General features: G+C 36.3%; 1 protein-coding gene across 5 annotated transcripts in view; it reads left to right on the top strand.

Moving 5' to 3' along the window:
• The window catches only part of TTC7B (tetratricopeptide repeat domain 7B), a 119,370-nt gene that overhangs the window by 11,444 nt on the left and 84,096 nt on the right, over positions 1-23,830 (top strand). For 2 of the 5 annotated variants that reach the window (XM_054400100.1, XM_054400098.1), the window contains exons 2-6: positions 8,458-8,612; positions 9,718-9,886; positions 20,413-20,543; positions 22,432-22,553; positions 22,938-22,961. In XM_054400100.1, the coding sequence (XP_054256075.1) occupies positions 8,458-8,612; positions 9,718-9,886; positions 20,413-20,543; positions 22,432-22,553; positions 22,938-22,961 (601 nt within the window). Of the gene's footprint in view, positions 1-8,457; positions 8,613-9,717; positions 9,887-20,412; positions 20,544-22,431; positions 22,554-22,937; positions 22,962-23,830 lie in introns of those variants that run through there. The other 3 variants (XM_054400099.1, XM_054400097.1, XM_054400101.1) reach the window with 2 other exon arrangements.

The raw sequence follows: 23,830 nt of genomic DNA, 5'->3' as shown, positions 1-23,830 counted from the left end.
TTCCAAATCCTCTTCTGACAGAAAGTAATTTCAAAATGGCCTTCTTAATAAATATTCTGTGGGATGCTGCAAGATTTTTCTCATTTTCAGCTATTTTTACAGAAACTTTACTCTGAATTTTTTCTGGGGATTATATGGAATGATTGACCCCTTTTAGACCTTTCTTGTTGCATCCCACTCCTGGAAAAAAAATTGCTCAGTTTGTTTTTCCGATTTAGGCATAATGGTAATGTTTTAGAAAGTATGAGGAAAAATCTTAAAATAATGCAACATGTAGCCTTTCAGGTACTCTAAGCCTTCAGTTTTACCTTTACAGAGAGTAAGAGTTTTTGACATTGAGTAGCAGGAATTTGCTTTCTCACTCCCTAGCTAATTTTTCTCTAGGATGATTAGAAGCATCAGAAGGTATTGTCAGTCTTTCCTTTCTCTCCCTTTCTCCCTAAATTTTACTTTTAGAAAGGAGTTCAGAGTCTTCTCAGCTAGCTCGCTTACAACCCCCTGGGTTCTCCAACAGATGCCTGGAGCTTATGGTAGCATTCATCAGAAGATGGATTATTTTGCATTGTAGCATATGTTTCATGGATGATTCAAGATGGACTGTGGTATTGAGCTAATATTAGTAAGTATTCTTCATTGTTCTTGACCCAGGATAAATGAAGATTAATCCTCTTTCAATTTTCTGCTATTTGATAGGTAACTACTCTTGTATCCTCATGATGTGGTAACAATCTTGCTTCAATAAGCAGATGTTAAAAATCAAGTAGCAAAGCAGCTGTCATGATATTTTTAGACACTTTTTAGAAGATACATATGCATTTTTCCCCCCCACCATGCATTTATGTCAGCCTTTCTTCTCATTTTGAAGTCAGTTAGGGTTGATCCATATTCTAAAGATGGATAGTAATGTCTGCACAAGGTTCTCCTCAAGACATTTTGTATGAGTGTATCTAAGCTTTCTCTAAGCTGAAAGCAAGCAGCTTGCATGTGTAGAATTACAGAATGTTAGGGGTTGGAAGGGACCTCTTTGCTTTCAGTGCTAACAGAACTCACAATTTCACCTAAAGCATGCTTTCATTTGTCTTGTAGTTCCAAGGTGGTCACATTTGTCTTTCATTACAGGTAGAGGACATCCTATTAGGCAGGTGGATTATTTCAGTGATACCTGTGATACTGCAGAAACAAATGGACAGCTAGGCTGTCCTTCAGTTAGGAAATGGTTCTTCAATGCAGCTATAATACAAGTCATCAAATATCTCCTAACTCTGCTAAGTATGTGCTGCTGCTGAACTTCTAAGCAAAAGATTGGGTGAATAAGGGGGAGTTTTCCCTTTGATCAAGAATTTTATATTGATCCGTAACTATCTCAGTTTTCTAAAAGTGGGAAACTGGTTGTCATCGTATTGAAACTTTTTCTGACAGGCTTTTTTCTTCTGAAACATCTAAACTATCTGAAAGAATGCTGGATTTCAAGGTATCTAGAAAACTTGCACAGTTTAATTCTGTCTTTTATAAAGATATTTGTAGAAGATTATAATGTAGAATACTCACATTGTGCTGGAAGAAAAAGCAATTTCTTCTCAAATATTACTTATGTTATTTCAAGGTGTCTTAATGGATAGGTAAAACTGATTAAAAGCTCTGCTGGAGCTGTGGTTTCATAAATGGCTTCTTTCAGAAATGTCCGTGGAATTGGAATTTTATAAGCATTATTGAGGCTTGATCTTATGGGCACAGAATGGTTCACATTCCTTGGGCCTATGCTTTGTTAATAAAGTACCCTCTCAGTCACAGTCTGGTTTAAAATTTGTTGCTAGTCTGTGGCACTGACTGACTGACTTAGAGATCAGTGACTCAGTAAATAAGAAAAGTCCATGTTTGCAGTAATTTTCATGGTTTGCATTGTGGAACCTGTTGTCTTTCAGTGTTAGTCACCAGTAGTTGAGTGAGTGCAGTGCTTCTGTGATGAAATCCAGTGTAACTTTTTCTTACGGTTCTGTCTCATGATATGTAGCAGCAGTGTAGGGAAAGTGTGAGTTGAGCTGTGTATTGTGTATGAGAGGTTATGGAGTCTACTTCTCTAGAGACTGTATGGATTCTGACTTACATCAACAATGGGAACAAAATATATAGGTGCTATAAATTACTTCGATTCTCGCCTTAAGGTTTCAAAGTTTGCACCAGCATGAACTTAGGGCTTTGGTCTTGCTTGTGTCCTGTCTTTAGAGACTATATCATAATTTTTCAAGTCATTGTCAAAGCGAAGAAAGTTACTGATGGGGGGACATGAGAGAGGGAAGAAAGAGAGGCTAAATTTAAATTTTGATGGGGCAGTTTCTTGTTTCTCTCCTCTTACTTTCTTCAGTGTGAGAACTTCTGCTGTGTACAAGAGAAGAATAATTTTACAAACTTTCTGCAGAGTGCTAGATCTGTACCTGTCTGTGCCTGTCTTGTTCTACTTTGGCTTCTCAAATGAGTGAGAATTGGAGCTTTTAGAGCTGTTCTTCCTCTTTGTGGTGCAGCTGTTGAGCAACTGGAGTATGAAGGGGGAGCATGGCTACACTCAGCTCTTGTATGTTCTAGTGCTCTTCTTTGGTTATAGGCAAAATGCTTATTTTCGCCTTTAGTAATAAGGATGATTTCAGCACTTCATTTTAAGAATCCGCATCCTTCAGGGAATGCGTTTTTCACACCTAACAGTGTGAGGTTTATTTTTTTCTTTCCCTAGTGTCTAACCTGTTCTTCAAGATACCTGCTAACTATCCAAACTAGTTGTTTCACATGCTTTTGTAACAATTTTGCAGTATATATACACCAAATACCTCTGGCAGCTGGTGTATAGTCTAGCTGTGTTTATTACCTGTCTCTCCATGGTGGTAAATCCACTGTATTAAACTTAAAGAAATACTTGTTACAGGATTGTGGGCCAGGAGAGTTTTTGAGATCTACTTAATGGAATACATGTGAGAGTGAAGGCTTGTGCGATACTTTTTTGTTTGGCATATTTGAAGTTCTGCTATTTGTAATGTTGAAGGATATCAATGACAGACCTCACTTTTTTTCATTGCAAACAGCCTTGATACTATTTCAGCTCCTGAACCAAAGCATTCGTTTTAGCAAGGAATCCAAATGATATTCTTGGCGTTCATGGAAGAAATGAAGAACGTTGCTTGTTAAATTAAATACTTTGGTTTGGATGAGTATAGATCAGGGAGGGAAGTACCTACTTTGACATCTGTGGTGGGTTGAAATTACCCCCCAGCTAATTTGGAGAACTGCCCCCCAAAATAAAATTGCCAGACCAGTTCACTTTGTGATGGAAGCAAATGAAGCTGTATTTACAAGCAAACTAAAATCTAGTCTGCAAATCATGTCTGCAAAATACACAACATTTACATATGTGTATTTACAATTTATAAATAACAAAAAGACCCCCATCCCCCCCGGACAAAACCAGGGGGGTTACCTCTCTGCCCGCTTTTCCCGTGTAGAAGAGAAAAGAGAGAAAGAGAAGAGCAGAGAGTAGCTTGTTAGTTAGTCACAGTAAGAACGCAGTCAATGCCAGCAACAGCCAAGCAAAAGCCACCAGCTAGAGCGAAGAGCGGAGAAAGAGACAGAATAGTTTATACAGCTAACTTTATGTTAGTTATCAGACCAATGAGATTATCTAGATCTTATCATTATTTTCCCTTTACATCCAATGGTAATTTATTTACATTCTACCACTTTCTACTCAAAATCTGTGGAAAATTTCTTAGGCATTAGCCTAAAACTGCCACAATATCCCTGAAAACTTAATCAGTTTGACATATTTTTACTTGTTTTTAAATCATCACTTACCTTTAAAAATACAATTAGCAAAATTAATCTTCAATGTCCTCCCAAGGAGGACATTACTATGCTGAACTCAAGTATTATTTTCAAAGCCCACTCTTTCTTTAGTTGTCTTTTAAAGAGGCTCATAAAAAAAACCAAGAACTGTGTGCTCAGAACATTCTGGAGTCTTCTTAATATTGTTAGTAAAATGCTTGTGCTGAAAGGACCCCTCAGTGCCCTATTCTTTGCAAGGTAAGTAATTGCCTCTTGTGGAGATATTCTGAAACATGGTTTTGTAAGTTTGGAGCAAGCCTCTGATCTCTCAGACCCTTTCACACAGCACGTTTTAAACTCCTTACACAAAAGGTGAACCTACCTTGCCTTGGTGTACAAAAAAACCCAAACCCAACAAGATGTCTTTGCATGTAATGTACATTCTCTGATTTCTAGAGATGGAACAACTGCAAAAAGTGCAGTCCTTCAGAGTGCTATGCTAAAGCTATTCTTGAGCAGGGCAGTACTGGTCATAGTACCTGACTTCACCATTCATTTATAGGGACACTGTGACTATGTTGATGAAATGTGCAATTTGGAATACAGCTGTAACAAAGGGGATTTTGTCTGAAATCTCAAGTTTAGATTAGGTCAGTTTAATGTCTTGTTTAGTTTGCAGTTTGAATCTAAAGCTATGCAAGCTGTTGATTTTTATCAGTTATGTTAAGATTTCTGATTGAAGGAAAAAGAAAACATAAAAACCAAACTAACAACATAGGTTCTAAGTATCTTTAAAAAAAAGATCACATTTTGGCATATTGCTTCTCTGGGAGAATTTGCTTTATCGCAGCAAGAAATTATAGTCTGTACCATTTGTGCTTTTTTAGTATACTGTATCATGCTTGCAGAAAATCCGTTGGTCAAGTAATGGAAAAGTCTTGTGGAATGAAACATTTTACCCTGACAGAGGAAGACTGTTAAGAAACAGGGCTTGTGCAAGTCTCTGATTTTCAGGTGGTTTGTTTCAGAGTGCTGAAAGAGCTGGCCCATGTCCTTTCAAGGACACTGTCATTTTTTAAAGGTCCTGGTGATGAAGACTTGTTTATAGTTACTGGAAAAAAGGCTCATATGGCCATTTGCAAGGAGGGCAGGGAGGAGGATCCAGTGACTGCAGGATGATCATCCTAACCTTAGGCCCTGGGAAAACTAGGAAGCATGTCCTGGAAACTGGTTGACAAGATAAGGAGGTGATTGGCATCATTTGGCGTGGGTTTGTCAAGGACTAACCAAACAGGTAGCTTTTGATGATGAGAAGTGACTGATTATGGAAAACGTGGGGCAGTGGATATTGTTGGCTTCAACTTTGTCTAGACTTTGGTTAGAGTTCCCCGTAGTATATGTTGTAGCCCAGCTGAAGAGGCTGGTGAGATACTGGCTGTACTCAGAGGTTTGATCACAAGTTTTTTATTTTTTAAATAAATCCTGTATGTAATGTATTAGAGCAGGGGCCTCTCAGGGCTTGATACAGCAGTCAATATAATGTTTTTCTTAAGGACACAGAAATTGAGAATGCACCCTCTGGTTTTGTGGGTGATAGAAAACTGAGTATATGACTGCTATTTAGAGGGATCTCAGTAGACTGAAGAAATGGACTAATGGTGAAACTCACCAAGTTCAGCAAATGGTCATGTACTTAAAAAAAGAGTAACAGTGTAGCTTGGGGATCAAAGGGTAACAAGCAGTGTTGTGTTAAAGGATCTGAAGGTCCTGGTGGGCAGCAAATGGCAGTGTGAGTTGGCAGCAAAGCCTTGAAGACTGACCACGCACTGTACTGTGTTAGCAAGAACGTAGCAGTTTGAAAGAGGTTGTTCCTTACTGTTTGTTGCTTGTGAGACATCATCTGGAATATTGTGTTTTGTGCTCACTAGCTTGAGACAGATACTGGTATAGCAGAGTTAGGCCTATGTAGGGCCACCAAGATGATAAGGAGGCAAAAATCACATAACCTAAGAGAACCAGTTAAGAGAGCTGTGTTTGTTAAATCTTTGGAAAGGAAGACTGCGAATGGAGCCTGCTGCTGCAATCTCTCTTCCACCCCTGCAACTCTCACCTTTGAGTGTGGAGGTGGTCTCCTCTCAGAAATGCACAGTGAAGGTATCAGAAGCAATAGGGGAGTAGATAGCAATTTAGAAAATTAATGGGGAGAACAGTCTTATGTTTGGAAAGGTGTCTGGAAGGGTTTTGTAACTTGTGGAACTGTTCAAAATTTGGTATGATCTTGAGTTGCCTGCCCTAATGTGGAAGTATGCTTTCATGTCTTTTTCTGCACTTAGTACATTGGAATAGTTTTTACTTTTAATTTTTCCTAAACAGACTCGAATGAAAAACTAACAAAATTAGTGTAAATTGCTTCAGAATTTCCAGGAATTATAGTGATAACATTGTTAATGCATGGGAAAAAACTGGGTCCTTCTCTATTTTTTATTTTGTCAGAGGATTTAGAATTTGGGGTATAATGTGTTAGAAGAATTTCAAATGGTGGAGGTTTTGAGAGCCTATGGTATTAAAATGGCAGTTGTGCAAATGACGGATGAGTAGAGTTGTCCAGGACGATGAGCTGGGTGCCATAAAAAGGGCTGCTTTTTAGCTGGCTGTCTTGTGCTTACACGGAGGGCTGAGTATGGTTGTTTCCCTTTGTTCAACCTCGTCCCAGCCTTCAGGCAGGCTCCGAACCTGCCAGAGTCCTGGCCTATGGCTAAGGGTGGGAGTCAGTGTGGGGTCTCTAGCCTCTTTCCCTGCTTTATAATGTACTCCAGTATAATGTGTTGGTAAAAGTTGTGCTGGAGTAAAGAAAATATTTTTTTTCCTCCTGGTTTTCCAAATCCATGAAGGACTCTGCAAGCCTTATTAAGTCATAAATATGCTCAGTCTTGTTAGATCAAGTGCTAAAGACCACTAAACACTCATTTCCTGATATAGTTAACAATGGGTTTCTTATGCACTACCAAAATATTTCTTATTTGCTATAGAACCATCTCATTTTAGTTATGTTCAGAAACATTAAATTTCCAGCTTGGAAGGAGACTGGCTAACCTTCAATGCAGTATACCCTCAGCTGTATCTGAAACACTTTGTAAGAACTTTAATAATAAACAAGAGCAGTTAAACTTAACTGTACATCAGATGTTTGAGATTAAAACATTTTAGTCAACCTTAAAGAAATTGGTCGGTTTATAACGAGATGTGCAAATTGTATGATGGCCTTACTAATGGTTGTCAAACTGTCATTTGCTGTATGTGCATTAAAGAGGTACTTCCCCACCCCCTTTTTTTGTTCTGTTGTAAATTCATGGGCAATAGGATCTCATTGTTGCACTGTAGATGTATTGTTGAGTTGTAGTATTTTTTTTTTAAATGGGAACTGTATACCTTTAATATGTGCTTGAAAGATGAGTATCATTGTTGGCAGTTAGCTGGAGGCTTTAAGTAAAGAAAAGAAACTTACTTTTTCTTGTCTTTCTACTTGTTAGGCTGTATTATAGGACAGCACTGGTCCTTACAGCTTACTCTATAATGGCATTGTACATGGGTCATATACTAGTCCAACTGACACAAGGCTGAAATTTGCTGTAGTTAAAAGATGAGATAATGCTGCTGCATTTTTTTTATACTTCCCGAGTCAAAACTTTTCCTCTACAGTAACACTGACTTACCCATGTGCTGTTCTTCCTGTTCCTTCCCATATCCTCTAAGGACAGTACCAGAGGTTATAGGTTGGTGAGAACTTTTCTTTTTGCCTTTCTCCTTAAAATCTGTTTTATTTATTAGTAGTTCAAAGTTGGGTTATTCAGACATTGTCTGCAGGACATGACCTGATGCCAGATAATGAGATGATGACTTTTACAGCTCTTTTCTCCCTAGAGGAACTACTCAACACATTTTGGGAAAATAAGTTATGTGATTCTGGATAAGTCCAGGTTCTTGAAGTCTGGCAACTGTGCTAGCTGCAGCTTTGCTGGGCAGCCTGGTATTATGTTCTACCTTTATGTCTAAGAAGTGCTGATAAGACTCCTAAGAAATGGGCAAAGTGAAAAGAAATGGACTTTTTCACAGACTTAGGATGGCTGGAGCCTTAACAAAGTTTGAGTGATATCTCCATTTTTATCTGTATCTCCCAGATATGGATGGTAATCAAAAACATTTTAAGGATCATGTAACTTTAAATTAGTTGCATAAATTAATGTAGGTATTCATATATGAAAATGCTGTAGGCATTTTATGAAGCATGGGCCATTTTTTTGGTAAAGCAAATGTCAGAAGTGTATCTTGTCATGTTCAGAAAGCTACTTGAGGCTGTTTAATCAAGTGTTGCTTTTTTAGGGAGGAAGGAGGAAATACTGACTTCAGGTTAATGTTCCAATTCCTTGTAGCTTAGAACACAGAAGACTTGATTCTACAATGGATCAGGCAGGTAAAAGATAAATGGAAAAGTAAAACGAGATACCATGTGTCTTGTGTTAAATTTGAGTACTTGATGCTGTGTTTGTTTCGGTTAGTTTGTATTTAAGGTTCATGCAGTGGCTACCTCCACTGAAATGGTAGCAAAAGAAAACAATTTCTAATATTTCATGTGTTTGGCTTTATTTACAGATGACATGGCAGAACTACTTCTTGGGGAGTCCAAACTAGAACAATTTTTGAAGGACAATATTCTTAAACAGAGTAGTAGTCCACGGGGCCCCCGGCCAAAGCTGACTGAGGTCAGGAAACATCTCACAGCAGCACTTGACAGGGGAAACTTAAAGGTATGTAACTGAGCCTGAGTGAGAATTTGAAAAGCTGAAATTTGCTACAGTGCTCTGCTGATCATGAAGAAAAACATGGAAACTGTTTGCATGATGTTTTACTGTCATTGTTATTCTCAGAGCATCATCATCAGAGTTTCATGGCTCTTTGTTTTCTGTGTGGATTTTTCAGATAAATTTCTCAAATTTTTCATTAGAAGAGTAAGAAAATTGTTATTGACTTCTGGGATACATAAGTGAAGTATTTAGAACCCGTTTTGTGGAAGTTTTTCTTTGAGTATATAACTGCATTGTTCTATGTAGTGCATTAAATAGAAGTGTTAAAAAATATGTAACATTTCACAGATCTCTGTAATAGTCTCTTAAGTATTTAGGAAAGGTTCTTTAAATTATGTGTGCAGATTTGGAAAGTGAGGTTAATAACTGGAGAGCATTTTCAGGCATAACCTTTTGATATTCTTGACCATTTTTGCCCTTCTTAATTGTTTTAACTACTACATCAGTTTATCTTTTCCGTGTTCAGTATCCATCTTTTCAGAGATCAGAAGGACTTTGCTTTACAGTCACCTTTAACGTTTTCTTTCCTGCAATGTGTGGGAGTATTAATTTCTCTTCCATTTCTTTCTTCACTCTTCCATGTATCTTTTTTTTCAAGATGTTTCTTGAAACCGATACTACGAAATCGTGCAAAAAAGTATAGATTTTGCAACATATATCATTAACTTTTGATGCTCTGTTATTTCCAGCTGTGCTTGTGATGTTAGAACAAGTCATGGGAAGGGGTGTAATGATAAGCTGCTTTTAAATGATTTTGTCACCTGGCAAAGCTGGATTATGACTGAGAGGTATTTCTAGTGCATGTGTAAATAAGTGGGTGCATATGTAAAATGATTGGTAATGCTTCTGAGTAGCTTGGTGGGGTGAGATTTTTGTGGATTCAGCTAATACATGGAGACAGATTTTCATTGGCTTGTTACTCTATTACAAGAGATATCCTAAGGGTTTCTACAGTGAATATATACAGAAGCCAGATCAAATAATTATTACAAAGATTTATGTGTCATTTCTCAGGGAAAAAACCCTTTCTTAATCCTCTTCCTTCTAGCCAGAATTCCTACAAGAAGCTAACCTAATTATGGCCAAGTTAAACTATGTGGAAGGTGACTACAAAGAAGCTCTGAACACGTATGCCAGAGTTGGAGTTGATGACTTGCAGCTAGCTGCAGTGCCACCATATAGGCTACGGATGATTGCTGAAGCGTACTCTACTAAAGGTAAGATTGATTTTTCTAGTATAGTGATACAATGATAGTTTTTAAAAACATAATCAATTATCTTGTCTGAAGTTAAAGTTTTTTGGTGTGCATATCATCACAGTGGTAGATAAATAAGAGGATGGCTTGGCTCCTTTAAATTATTCAGAGCTTGTGCTAAGTTGACAAGATTTTAACCTCAATTAATATCCTACCTGTGCTGTCACCCCATGATTTTTTTTTTTATGTATGTTTTCAAAAGTCCTTCCATATGTAAGTGTCGCAATAAGTGTGGCTAGGTACAAAAAGTATTATCACTGTTCCTGAAAGGTAAAAGTTATAAAAGTAGTGCAATTTTGCACTTGGTTCACCATGATGCCGTTTATTGAATGTTGAATTGCTCAACCTAAGCTTAGCTTAGCTAAATTGCTACTTAATTGAGAAAAATTGTAATAGCATGATAAAAATTACTTAAAACAGTGCATTTCTTGTGCAGTTTTTTCCCCCCTTACATTAGCATCCTTTTTCTGAACAGAAAGTGAAGTCAATTTAAATTTTTTTCTTCTGCAGTATAGTGAAAAATGTGTAATGCTGGCATTGTGTCTTAAGGTGGCAGTGCCACTTCAGTTTAGAAAACTCATTAATAGACTGTGAGTTGGGTCAGGGTGTTGAGGAATGTGGCAGTTTGTATGCCATAGGTTTATTAGAATTTGCTGTGCCTAGATGTTTGCTTTGGTCTGCTGTGTTTAAGCTTGGGTTTGGTGTGCAGTGCAAAGTCAGTAAGCACATTTTATGAAAGACTTCAGTAGCATTCACTGAGAACTGGTCAAGGATTGTTTCTAACATTAGTCTTGGAAGAGACTGGCTGTTTCCCACCAACACAGTCCTCTAGTAAACGTTAAACAGGCATGAATCATTTTCTCCAACAGTGTCAAGGAAATAGGAGAAGGAAGTGGTAGCAGAGACAAAAGGATGCTCCGTAAATCTGGGCAATACTGAGATTAAAGTGGGAAGGGAGTACATGAGGGCTTCTTATATACGATGTAAATCTGCCCAGTTCTCTCATACACCATCTGTGTAGGTTTTTTTGGCAATGTCTGGTATAGGTGGACTTCTACTCAGCTTTGTGGGTTTTGGCTATGTTTTTTTGGTTTGCTTTTTAATCTGTGAGAATGGCTTTTGAATTTATTATGTTCTTTTCATGAAAATGCAGTCTTGGACTCGATCAAATTTGCTTCTGGTTATGAGTTTAAAACTTTATCATTGAAATCTGTGATATCAGGTCTGATCTAATCTTGATCATACTTCCTTAGTATGGTCACTTCTACTGATTGCCTGGCTACCACTTTACTTAAGAAAAACTGTTGGGATTTTGTTGTTGCTCTGTTCATGTTCAGAAGCATCTTTTTTGCTACTATGTTTCCAGTCTGAATGAAAGATTAATGAAATGCAATATCCCTTCTTCCCATGGTGGCAGGTTGCAAGGATGTCTTCTGTGTTTTCTAAAATGAGGTAGAAGTCACAGTCTTACATTTAGTATTCAAAGTCTAGGTAAGTTTAGAGAAATTCACAAGTAAATAGCATATGTTTCTACCCAACAGTGTACAGTTAATTCACACTCTCTTCCCCCTTCCCCAGAATTTTCTTCGTTCTCCTTGTAAGAATGAACTGCAAAACTTTGCAGTCTGAATTCAGAGTCTCTTCAGAGATGATTGAAGCTTGTAGGTATTACCCAAGAAAACACAAGTTATTCTTACAGGGATTTTGTGCTTCACTGGGATTTGTAATTTTGCTTGCAAATTTAAGGATAACCTGATTATATAAAGACAGACCTCTTTTCAAGTATTTGAATTTTATTTCTTTAGCAGTCATGAACATAGCACCGTGTTATTAAGCAATGGGGAACTGTCTGTGCTGTTTGCAAGCATCAGCCTGGCTGCGCTATTCTATGCAGCAACCCCCACAGGTAGTTAAAGGCATCTTTTTTGGTGGCCCCATTTCAATCCAATTTTGCAATCTTATATGCTATTATGTATGGTACTGACATGCTTACCTCTGACAAAGATGTAATTTGTAGTCACCCTAAAAATCTTTTCCTTATTTAAGGTGGGACCACCTCCAAGTGCTTCTCTTTTCACTCTGAGATTTCATTCTGTAACCTTAAAGGTGGTTGATGAAGTGGGATACTTGAGTTGACATGTTCCTTCTACAGTTGTTACAGGGTGCTTAAATAAGCCTCTCGTGCTGTAATGCTAGACAGTTAACAGTTTACAAACAAGCCCTTAGAAGTGACCTGCTTTCCACAGGTGCCATCTTTTGCTTGTAGAAAATACAAAGTATGTCCTTCTGTTCTTCACAGCTGAAGTTCTATTGATGCCTAGAAGGTAGGGGAGGAGGAAGAGCAGTAGTGACAATTGTAGGAAGAGAAAATGTAATTGAAGTGTACCAGGGGAAGCGAGATCCTCAAACACTTGCTCAGTTGTGGAGGGTGTTTGTTTATATATATATGTGTATGTGCACAGAAATATATATATGTATGTATTTGTGTTAAAAAGTAAGATGTGACAAAAATCAAAAGTGGAAAATTTTACTGCCTCTTCGGACTCTCAAGAGTGAGTGCATCAGGGTTGTTTATAAACCTCACTGCAAAATGTTCAATAGTCTTCATTACAAAAGTCTTCATTGCAGTAGTCCAGAACATGAAATTTAGTATCTTCACACCCCTGTGGTCTTCAACTTGGAATAATTATGTCACCAGACTGAAGAACTGAAGCCATCTACTGGCTGCAATGCACTCACAGAGGAGGTCCTAACATTTTTTATTGCATAAGTGAATTAAATGCATATATGTCTTTAAAAGAATGCTTTTAAGTCTCTGTTGCTTAAAGCTTAGATGAGGACAGCTTATTTAGGACAATATAAGTGAGAGGTGTAATACGAAATGATAGTAAGTCAAACAAAGGATTCCAAGGCTTAAATGATTGTTATTCCTTTCTTGGCGATACCTAGTTCATGAAATGCTGCTTCAGATCTTTCAAAGAAAGTTTCTCTATAGAGTTGTCACAATGCAACACTTTAAAATGTCAACAAAATTCTAAGAAAAATTCTGTCAAGTTGCTTTTGAAATCTTTTCTATTCCCTTTACCTGCAGCTCTTTGCTGATCTGTGATATGTGGAGAATCGCAGGGCCTCAAGTGTCCAAGCAGTGCTAGGAAGTAATTACTCTGTGTCACTTCTCCTAGGGAAAATGTTCAAAGTTGTTAGGGTGGTGATGAAGTAACTCCTCTATTTTATCAGATCAAAAAGCTCATGGGCTGTTGCTTACAACGGTGAGCAAAAAAATGCTTTGGAAAGAAACTTAGAACAGGAGAAGATGTCAGCTTTCGTGTGTGTGGTTTTTTTGTTTTGTTTTGTTTTGTTTTTTTTTCTCCCTGTTTCTGGCAAGAAAAAATGCTGCTAGTAATGATGTCTTAATCTTGAGCAGGAAAAGATGCAAGAGTGGTTTATTGAGAACTTATCTGCTTCTGTGTCCATTAAAACAGTAGAGTAGTTTAGCCATGTGTAATATGCATTAGCATAGTTCAGAACACGACACTGTTTAAATATTCCTCATGCAAAAATCGCAAGGAGGTAACTACTGCACAGTACACTGAATGCAGTGTAATTCTAGTATTTTCCTGCTTTTCTTCACCATTACCTCAAATTCACAAGTTTAAAAATGGGAAAGTAGTGGAGGATGATTTTCTATAATTTTTTGACCTTGCACGGATGGGTTTGTGTATGTGTGTGTGCCCATAGAATACAGTTCTGGGTTAGATCTAGTATTTTCTTTAAGAGAAGATTCTGTATGTGTATGTAGAAGGTGTGATGTGAGAGTATTAATAAAACTATAGTTTTGAAATTAGATATAGAATTTTCTTAGATTCAAAGATTTACTTGGTTAGGGCAACTTTTAAATGTCATATAAAACATAGACATGAAAAGTTGGAGCGTTTCAAATCAATGGGCCACTCAGCATTTTCAAAAATGTGAGAATCCTTACTTAGGTCTGTTGGTTAGCTTTCCTCCCCATCTGCTTGTAATTACACTTGACAAAAATGAAGCTGAAGCATCCAATAAAAGAGTTTTCTGTAACAAAATGTTTGTGACTGGAGGTGCCAGCTTATTTCAAGAGGGTGTGATGAGGGAAGAAAAAAAAGGACATAAAACAAGGATGTTATTGAGGAGATCAGGAAACTTGCTGATCTCCGTTGTGACAAAGTGGTTTAGCCTGAAAGTGGGTGTATGAATATTGATAGCGATGGCTCCTTGAAGCTTTGCCTTTCCTTCTTTGTAGTAGCACCTAAAATAGCAGATCACAGGAGCACATCATACATTTAATATGAAGTTTTAAGAAGCAATACAGAAAATAAGCAGTGAGCTTTTTTTCCTCTGCCACAGATGTAGCTTTGACATTAGTACCAATTATTAGTGCTGTCTTATGCAGCAAGAACAAAGCTAAGAAATAAGGCTAGGGAGGAGGAGGGAAAGACATTCTTGAGATTGTGATGGCAATTTTGGCCTCACAGTAAAATGTTGAGGGGTTTTGTGCATTTCTGGCTGTATCACTTGATATTTAAGTATCTGCTTAGGAATGACTACGTTCTGATAAGTAGAGGAGGTTCTCTTGGTGTAAAAGGGTAATTTTGTCTCTTTAGTATGCATTTGTTTACTTTCTTCACTAGATCAGTTTAATTGGTAATGCTCAGTTCTGAGGCTGAGGAAAATCTTAACTTATGAAGAATTGAAATAAGGCAAGTTACAAATCCATAGAGAGGTAATTCAAACCTTTATAAATCTGATTTTTTTCCCCCTTTTTTCTGTTCGGCTTGTGTAGACACCTCCAACTTACCTGCTCCCTTCTCTTTCAAGACCAACCAGAAAAACGTTTGTATGTGCTGTTATGATACAGAACTGTATATTTAGAATCCATTTTAATAATAGCTGAAATTACAATTCTTCTAGCTATATGGCTCCTGGGAACAGAACAATTAAGTTTCTGCAAGTTTTCTGCAGAATATGAATGAGGTAATACACTGCAAAGTACACGTAGGCATTATTCAGGTACTGTGCATGGCTGCATCTCCTATGTTTCTAAGCAATTTTTTTTTGCTTATGGAAGCAGAGATGAGATGGTCACAGTGGGATATCGAGGTGTTAATTTAGAGAGGTGGAACTTGCCAGTAACTCTGAAATAAAAAGTATATATTTAACGAGGAAATAAGCTTATTCAAATCTTAGGTTTCAGATTCTAATAGTGCTCCATAAGTCAAAGACATAATTGAAAAATGAATTTATAGTAGTTGGCATTATAAATTAGTGAATGTTTCTACAAGTGATGTAGATGAACATAGCAATTTTTACAGGTCTGACTTTTCTTAAAGTCTACAACTTTGTAAACTTGATTTTGGTAAAGAAATGGTGGGTTTTATTTGCTGTAGTGTGTAGGTAGTAGATGACAGATATCTGTCAAGATGGCTGTGTTGTATTACAGTAACAAATACTTGTTAAGTATGTGAGGGATGTCGTCTGTAAGTTAGATTGTGACATTACACGACTGTAGCTTTATTGCTTGCAGGCCAGTTTAGTCTCATATTGCCTGGTCAAATAACTGTGTTTATATTTAGGTGGCGTATGTTGAGTAAAGTGAGACTGTCTTTACTGCTGCTGACCCATATTCAAATTTAATGCTGCATTTACCAAGTTAAATGATTGGCCATTAATTAGTTCTGTTTACAGAAACATGGAAATACTCATTAGGTCCAGTGGAAGTGTCAGGTGCATGTGAATTGCTACTTTGCAGTTAGCAGAAGATGCTGCTGCAGTTAACTTTAATCATATTGTAATGGGATCTTGTGCACTGCCAGCTTGTGTCAGCAGACACCAAGCAGCTCTTCATGGAAGAATGCTAAATGAAAGCTGTTTTAGTAATTATGCCAGGGATCTCTAGCCTCATTAGGCAACGGGTCAAGAACTCAGCTTAAGTTCCCTCTTCCTATGTTGCTGTGCAAACATTGTAGCCCATCAGCAAGCAGTTTGCAGACCATGGGTAGGAAGCCTGTGCCATAAATACTTTAAACTTTGTGTGTTAAAGCTTGCTGGTCTGTTTTTATGATTTCTGCCGTGCTGCAGCAGGGACTAGAGAGAAACCCAGACGTTTTCCCTCTTTTTCTCAGTGCTACTTTTAGTTCTGGTATTTGAAATCCAAACAGTGAATTAAAATAATATGCTTCTTATTAAAATAGGCTTCTCTGGGACCTGAGTGTTTTGGGGGGTGTGTTTTTCTTGTTCTTGCTTCCATAGCTTTAGAATTTGTTCAGAGTCCTGCCTTTGGCAGAGTGATGAGAGGCAGAGAATGTTGGTCCAAAATTAAAAACTAGCGATACTGGCCTTTGTTTTATATTTCATGCCACAACCAGAAATAATGTCACAGTAGAGTCTAATGGTTTTTCCTCAGAGGTGATTGTATGAGCAATCCTGACTATTTGCAGCAAAAAGGTTTAAATTCCATAGGTAAACCATTTTGTTTCTCATGAGTGAACAGTTTCCTTGATGACCACTCCATATACTGGTGTGTAGCTCTTCTGTTTTGGGGAGAGCTCATCAGAGAGACATCCGTTCAGTCCAGGATGTACAACAATTATCAGTCCTTTTCTCAGCTCTTATCACTAATTTCAGCTCTTCTAAATGGTGCTTCTGTTAAAGGGCTGTACTGTAAAGCAAAAATTGGCTGGCATGTGGTTGTTAAAAAAACCAAACGCATATGTGAAAATACTGATCACTTCTGCTAAAAAATATTTTAAAAATCTGTTTTGTGCTCCTAAGAAAATACAAAGATTTGAATGTCATTACATGTAGAGAAAATTAAGACCAATTCTTTCACAGCTGTGATCACAGAATCAGAATCACAGAATCATTCAAGTTGGAAAAGATCCTTGGGTTCATCAAGTCCAACCATTAACCACAGTCTTTTATTGAGGACTTCTAGAAAGAAGTCTTTCCGCTCAGTGAGATTAGCTCGGAAATAAACTATGGGAGTTCCTTGGTTGCAGTAACCAATAAATGTTTGCCAGAACCTGTATAATTGTTTGTTCTAAATATATGAAAGCTAAATGTAAAGTTTCTTTTAAAGGAGATTAAAGGGGTGTTTTGTGTTTACAACATTTGTAACACTGTGTTGGCTTGCTGATCACATAGGGAAGAGTAAGTGTTGTGGACTCAAACATATTAAAATTTTGTGTCCATTTAAGGACAAGAAGCAAACCCAGAGATCTTGATCTGTTGGTGTTACTCCTTCTCTGTTGCAAAAGCATGTTTATTTATTTGAGTATAAAATAGTCACACTGTTTTCCTTCTGTCCTTTGATTTGTGTAATGAAAACAGTAGGTAAACTATGGTGTCTGTTACTATTTGTCTTCTCTAAAATGTATACAGACAAGCTACTGGAAGGCACAATAGAAAATCCTCTGATATGCAATGCAGTAAATATGATCTTGGTAAAGATCTGAACTATACTGTGCATTCCCTTTTATCTTAGAGTAAATTTTGTTTTACTCCGTGTAGTGAAATAGGACTGATAGTTAACTGGTTTTCTGACAGAACCTGTAAGTCTACTTGTAAAAAATTATTTTATTTTATTTTAATTTTTAAAAGTAGTTTATAAGACAAAAGAAATTACTGGAATTGTCCCTAACAGATGAGCAGTTGGCTAAGAGTAAGGAAATCTATTGCACAAGGACTTTTTAGAAATTGTTAGTCACTTGTTCTGGCCAAGGTAGTGGTCAGTGTGTACCTGTGTGGTGGAAGGGCTGATCTGTTCTTGTATTTGTAGAAAAATGAAATAGTTTACTTGGCATAACCTTGGCCATTGATATGAGACCATAGACACAGGAATGCCACTGGGAATAAGTGCTGAAAGTATCCACTGTTTGCTTTCTGAATCTTCTACAAAATACAGATAATTTATAAAGTTTTTGAAGATTTTTTAAAAAACCTTTGCAATTTATAATGTGATTTTGGTATCAAGCATGCTGATATAGTGGAGGGTGACCCTGCCTACTGCAAAGGGAGTTGCACTAGGTGACCTTTGAAGTTCTCTTCCAACCCAGACCAATCTACGATTCTGTGCTCTTCTCTAGTCCTAATGCTGTTTGTTGCTGTCATGCTCTTTTGACAAGCAAATTTTAGAGTGACTTTGCAAAGCATAAGCTTAACGAGTACAGACTCATATTCATTTCACTGCTTCTCACTTTCTTTTCCCTTGGGAGTCATCTTGCTTGATCTCAGGACTAGATATGTATGAGATAAGTGTCTTCCCAAAGTAAAACTGACCCAGTTTGCTGGAAACTTTTACTTGAAGATGATTTTTACTGAAAGGGCTTAAACTTAAGCACCAATAATATCAAAATCAACTTGTGATACCAATGGTGTGATATTGTTGAATTCAGAATAAACAAAACTAACCAATAGAAGTTAAAAAAGCCAGCAGCTATGACTTCACAACACATACAACAATATTTTGTAGCAATACAATGTACCTCTTTTCCAAATATCTCAAAGATGTTTATAAAGAGTTAAAGAAATTCCTGCTGTTTTCAGAGAGTAGAGATTCCTGACTGTAAAGAATGGGAACAAGCATAGAGGGGAGACCTCATCTGAATATATGCAAAAGTCTTCAGCTGATAATTTTGGGTGATATATTTCCTTGAAATTCCCATTTCCCAGTTTTGTACATTACCAGTTCTTCTCTTTTCAAGGGCCTAATAAATTATCCCTATTTTAATTAATGTTTATCATCTCACTATTCTTATGGAGAAGTGAGCAGTATATTGTGTGTCTGTGTCATTGCCATGTTGCTATTTATGTCTATTTAAAATTAAGTAGTACTTAAAAGTACTTTTAATACATTATTACTTAGATTTCATTCATCTTTCAGGGAAAAATTAAACCAGTAGTCTGCTGGGAGTCTAATTTTAGCCTGTTACACAAATTGTAATTTATTCCTTGTGTCATCAAAACAGATGAAGTGTCCAAGCCATCTTGTTAAGTGGTCATTTCAGGATAGTTTTCCCAAATCAACTTTCTGCTCCAAAGCATTACATGCTTAAAATATACTAGAGAAAATAGAGGGAATACTAATTGTATAATGAAGTTATTAGAAGGAGTATTACATACTTCAGCAAAGGACACTTAGAACTCTGTGCTCCCCTTCTGCTTTACTTAATTTCTGGCAGAGATGCTTTCATATTTTAAAGAAAATACTTCAAGTCAGAGAATGTTCTTACAGTTAAGAACTTCTTTTTCAGGTTAAAAAGATCATAGTTATGGCAATAAAGTATAAAAATAGAAGTAATAATTCCAAGTCAAATCTACAAATAGCTAGTTGAGTAATAATGTTTCATGTAGTAGAGGATTACTATGAGGCACTGGCTGTTCATGTCATAGGAGAGAAGGGATGGGGAGGAGTGGTCCACTTGCCAAGTACATGTTGCTTTCACTCATTTGACATTTTTATTGCAGCTCATTTAATGTATTTTATGATCACCTCTGAGTTTGAAGGTGTTTGTGGAGGGCACTGCAAACTTTCTGTCTGCCATAAATTTTACATTTAGGCATCTGATCAAACCTAGTGCAGTAACTAACCTTGGTTTTTTTGGGGTTTTTTTTTTTGTAGTTTAGTCTTGCTGCTTTGGGGTCTGTGACTTACAAAAAAATCTTCATGGATTTTTGCTATTTGATTGACAAATTGAAAACAAGGAGATTAGCATAGGTTACTCTAGACTCTTTTCAAATACAGTTAATTTTTAGAGATAATGTTAGGTGAAAGTCATAGCATGTCAGAAAAGTCCAATGTCTGTGGTACTCAGGTTTAGCAGGTTTTTAAGGAACAGACTACTTGAGTGTTTGCTGTAGTTCAGAAATATGTAGGTTTTTGAAAAGTAGTATTTTTTTGTAAAGATAAGTTACTCTTTTACAGGGAGATATTAAAACTTGGTGGATATTTTAAAACAACCTGGAGGTCACAAATATTGCATAGTTCTGAGTTCATCAATCAATGATGAACTATTCTCCAAACTGGAGTTTTGTACTACTTGACATCATAGAGACATCTGTTCAATAACTGTGTTTTGTTGTTGCTGTTTTTAGTTTCTTCAGTAATGGTTCTCAATAGAGAATATCATCATTTACGTTGTGAATTATATTAATGTGGGAGCTATGGAAAGCACTTAAGGATCAGCATTTTCTGCTGAAAAGCTGGAAGAATGACCTAAAATAAATATCTTAAGAACATTTACAAAGTACTACATTTCAAATATAAATAAGTATTCAAATAGGACAATACCTTCATAAATTTTTGGTAATTTTTTTTTGTTTCTTTCTTTTCCTGACCAAAGATTGGACGTTTTCATATATTGACATACATATATATATGTGACATATATATGTTATTAGGTTCTAATAGTTGAATCTTCCATTTTTTTAAACATAATTCTCTCCTTCTCCCCCAGGTCTTTGTCTTGAGAAGCTGCCAATTTCATCTTCAGCTAGCAACCTCCATGTGGACCGTGAACAAGAAATTGTTACATGCTACGAGAAGGCTGGGGATATTGCTCTTCTCTACCTTCAGGAAATAGAAAGAGTAAGATGGGATTATTTGCTTACTTAAATAATTGTGTTGCTCATCTTTCATTGATGTGGTGTTACTAATGTTACTAATGTAGGACTTCAATGGACACTTAAAACTGGACAATAAATTAACGTACCTTAAATGGATGTCTGGTAGCTGCCTCTGGCTAATCCATCATTCTGACCTCTTAGAAAATAGTACTCCACTGAACCACCATATTAAAAATGCTGGCCATGAATGTGGGATTATGGTGTCTTTCAAACACGCATGTCAATGTATTTACTTACCAGCTTTTCAGATAATTCTTAAGAAGAAATAAATTCAACAGGAATCTATGAAGACTGATCTTGTTGATTTTTATTTGGAGCTAATAACTTAAGTGCTCTTAAGCCATCTTCATAAAACTACTGGAGGGTAAAATTCTAAAATATGATCATACCTGTCAGAAGACACTTGGGATGGTCAGAATAGTAACTAAAAGTGTGTGCTTCAGTTAATAGGCACAATCATGGGACAATGAAAAAATCATCAGATCTAATAGTCAGATAAACATATGATTCTGAAATACAGATGAACTTCAGATAAATCTTAATAGTTCTATAAATTGGATCAGGACAGTGTTATTGAACTTGATAGCCCATTTGTCATTTCTTTTCATTAATATACTACTCACTGTATGTATGAAACTGCAGTTACTGTTAAAATTTGAGGTACTAGGTATGTAGGAGACCTGTTTTTATTGATGGAAGTTGATCTATCTGAGCTTCTTGTTAGACCAAATATAACCTACAAACGGCTCTGCAGAAAATTAGGCAAGTTGTTGTCGTCTCCCCTCCCCCCCATTTTATATGGATTATGAATTATGGAAAGTTAAAATCAGACTCTTTATTTGTAAAGAGTGTCACATGTCATTGTTGAAATGCTTCAGGCTTTGTCTGATACACTGGCTCTTCTATTTCCTCCTCTTGTTCTTACCACAGAATCCCTTTAAATGTTACAAATACTTTTTTAAGTTTTTTAAAAAGAAAATAAAATTTGTGGTACCCTGTGTTTCTAGGAGTTACACACTACTGCATTTTATTTAGACTTTGAGGTATACCTGGACAAAATACAATGCTCTTGGGGCTCTATTCTTTGGCTTGTGAATACTGTTAGAATGAAGCAAGTTAGCAATATCAGTCTGACCCTCTTTTTCAGACCTATTGCTTACATGCCTCCGGCCAGTTGTCTTTGAAAAGGTTATTAGATACAGTTAGGGTTGCACAAGCAAAAGGAAGAAAGGTTTGGGATGATGGAGGAAAGGAAAGTAATTGACACTTTTAAAAATACATACACAATTTTATTTTCTGAAGATTTTTTTGCTTTGGGAGTTTTGTTTTCTTACTGTCTTTTAGTGGCTGGTAGACTGTGGGGTCTACCCCACAGGCAAATGAAGGCAAATGAAAGCTACTAGCTCTCCATTTTGAGAGGATTTTTAATGTTGATGTAATACAAATTAAATTATTTCAAAATAACTTTTTGCAGTGATTTAGAGATCACTTTTAATCTCACTGCTTTCTGCAGCAGTCTTTCCTAATCCAGCAGGTGAGGTTTTGAATATCATCACCTCCTGCAGCTTGAATAAGGTTGCAAATATGCTTTTTCATCTACTTTTGTATACAGTTCTTCACAAAAAATCCAGAAAAAATACTACGTAGGGTTTTTTTTAGTGGCATTGTTGCTGGATGAAGAAATTACCTTTAAGGATAGAGCCAAAACCAAAAAAAAATTATGTTTAGGTGGGAAATATACTACTAGCCACCACCTACAGAAATTTCTCCAACATTAAGTATTACCTTCTGTGTAAAAGTCCATAAAACTTCAGTGGGGTTTTTAATTGTTTTTTCTTTTGTTGTCTTAGGTAATTAATGCCAATATACAAAACAGGAGCCCTAAACCAGGGCCCACTACACATGAACAAGAACTTGGGTTTTTCCTGGAAACAGGACTTCAGAGAGCACATGTTTTATATTTCAAGAATGGGTAAGATTTGATTCTCCTTTTTTAATTTGGTTTTTAGTCTAGCTTTTCGATTTGTGGTCTAACTGGGTGTCAGCAGTTTTAGTAGTTGTGGATTGTGTAATCATGAGATCTCTTAGAAAGCTGAAGTAGTAACATTTTGATTGCAATAGTAAGGCTGCCCATAGTGCATTTATATATTGTAAAAATCCTTTAAATAGAGTCTATTAAACAATCTAATTACTTACTGAATTTGAGAACTTAAGCTATCTAACTATTTCAAATTATTAATAGGCACTGTTAGAAAGTGGTTGACAACATATTGAAACTCTTGATTTTTATAATTTTGATTTTGTAATTTTTTCCCAAATCTCTTCAGTTATCACTTATTTTAACATTATGCTGCAGGATAAATGTGCATGAAGATCAACAGTATGTATACAAGTATAAAATGTCTGTGTAACCTGCCCTATAGATCCGCTTAGATTCTGCATGGGAGATCTGTTATAATTTATTTTAAATAAGGCTTTTTTTTAAAGCCTAAAAATAAATTCAGATATCACAAAAACTGAACAATGAATACAACTCTAAGTTTCTAAGACCTTTAAAACTTGGCACAAATGGTTTTTAAGTACATTTCTGACATTTGTTGTTGAAATCACATAGTTTAAAAATTTTTTTGCAGGGTTTTTGTTTCATGAGGAAAACATGATTTATTTGAAATATTTCAACTCATGATAAGACTACTGTTTTGTACCAAAAATGTGTCTTATTCTTTCACATACATAAAAAGGAGATGATAGGAAATCATGCAGTGTCTGTAAAGAGTTCGAGATGTGAATGTATTGATGGTAGGTTAACAAAAGGCTATCCCAAGTTTTCAAACTGTTTAGGGATTCCAACATGGAAATGATCACTAGGCTCTTGAAATCTCATTCTTAGAGTAATAAAGTAATGCTGCAATAACACATGATCTGAGAGTTACATTTTAGTCTTGTTTTCATCATTTAATTGCAGGAGGAATGGAATGTTCTGAAAGTTTTGTTGTTTTTTTTTTTCACTTACCAGGGCTAAAATAAAATTTCTATTTTCATATCTGCACAAAAGATAAATAAAATACACTTACTGAAAAAATCCCAGTGGTAATTGTGGTTAAGAATAAGCTAACAATTTCACAATTTTAAGGATTTTAATTGAAAGCCAGGAATGGAAATGGTCCATTTAATCTGACATGGGTTTAAAAGCAATCAGTAATAGATGTGGCAGATTAAGAAAACAAAACAAAACAAAAACCTGCACAA

Source organism: Indicator indicator, chromosome 4, assembly GCF_027791375.1.
Source record: "Indicator indicator isolate 239-I01 chromosome 4, UM_Iind_1.1, whole genome shotgun sequence".
Classification (NCBI taxonomy): domain Eukaryota; kingdom Metazoa; phylum Chordata; class Aves; order Piciformes; family Indicatoridae; genus Indicator; species Indicator indicator.
Note: the sequence above shows the minus strand (reverse complement) of the source record. Positions and strands in the feature narration are given on the sequence as shown.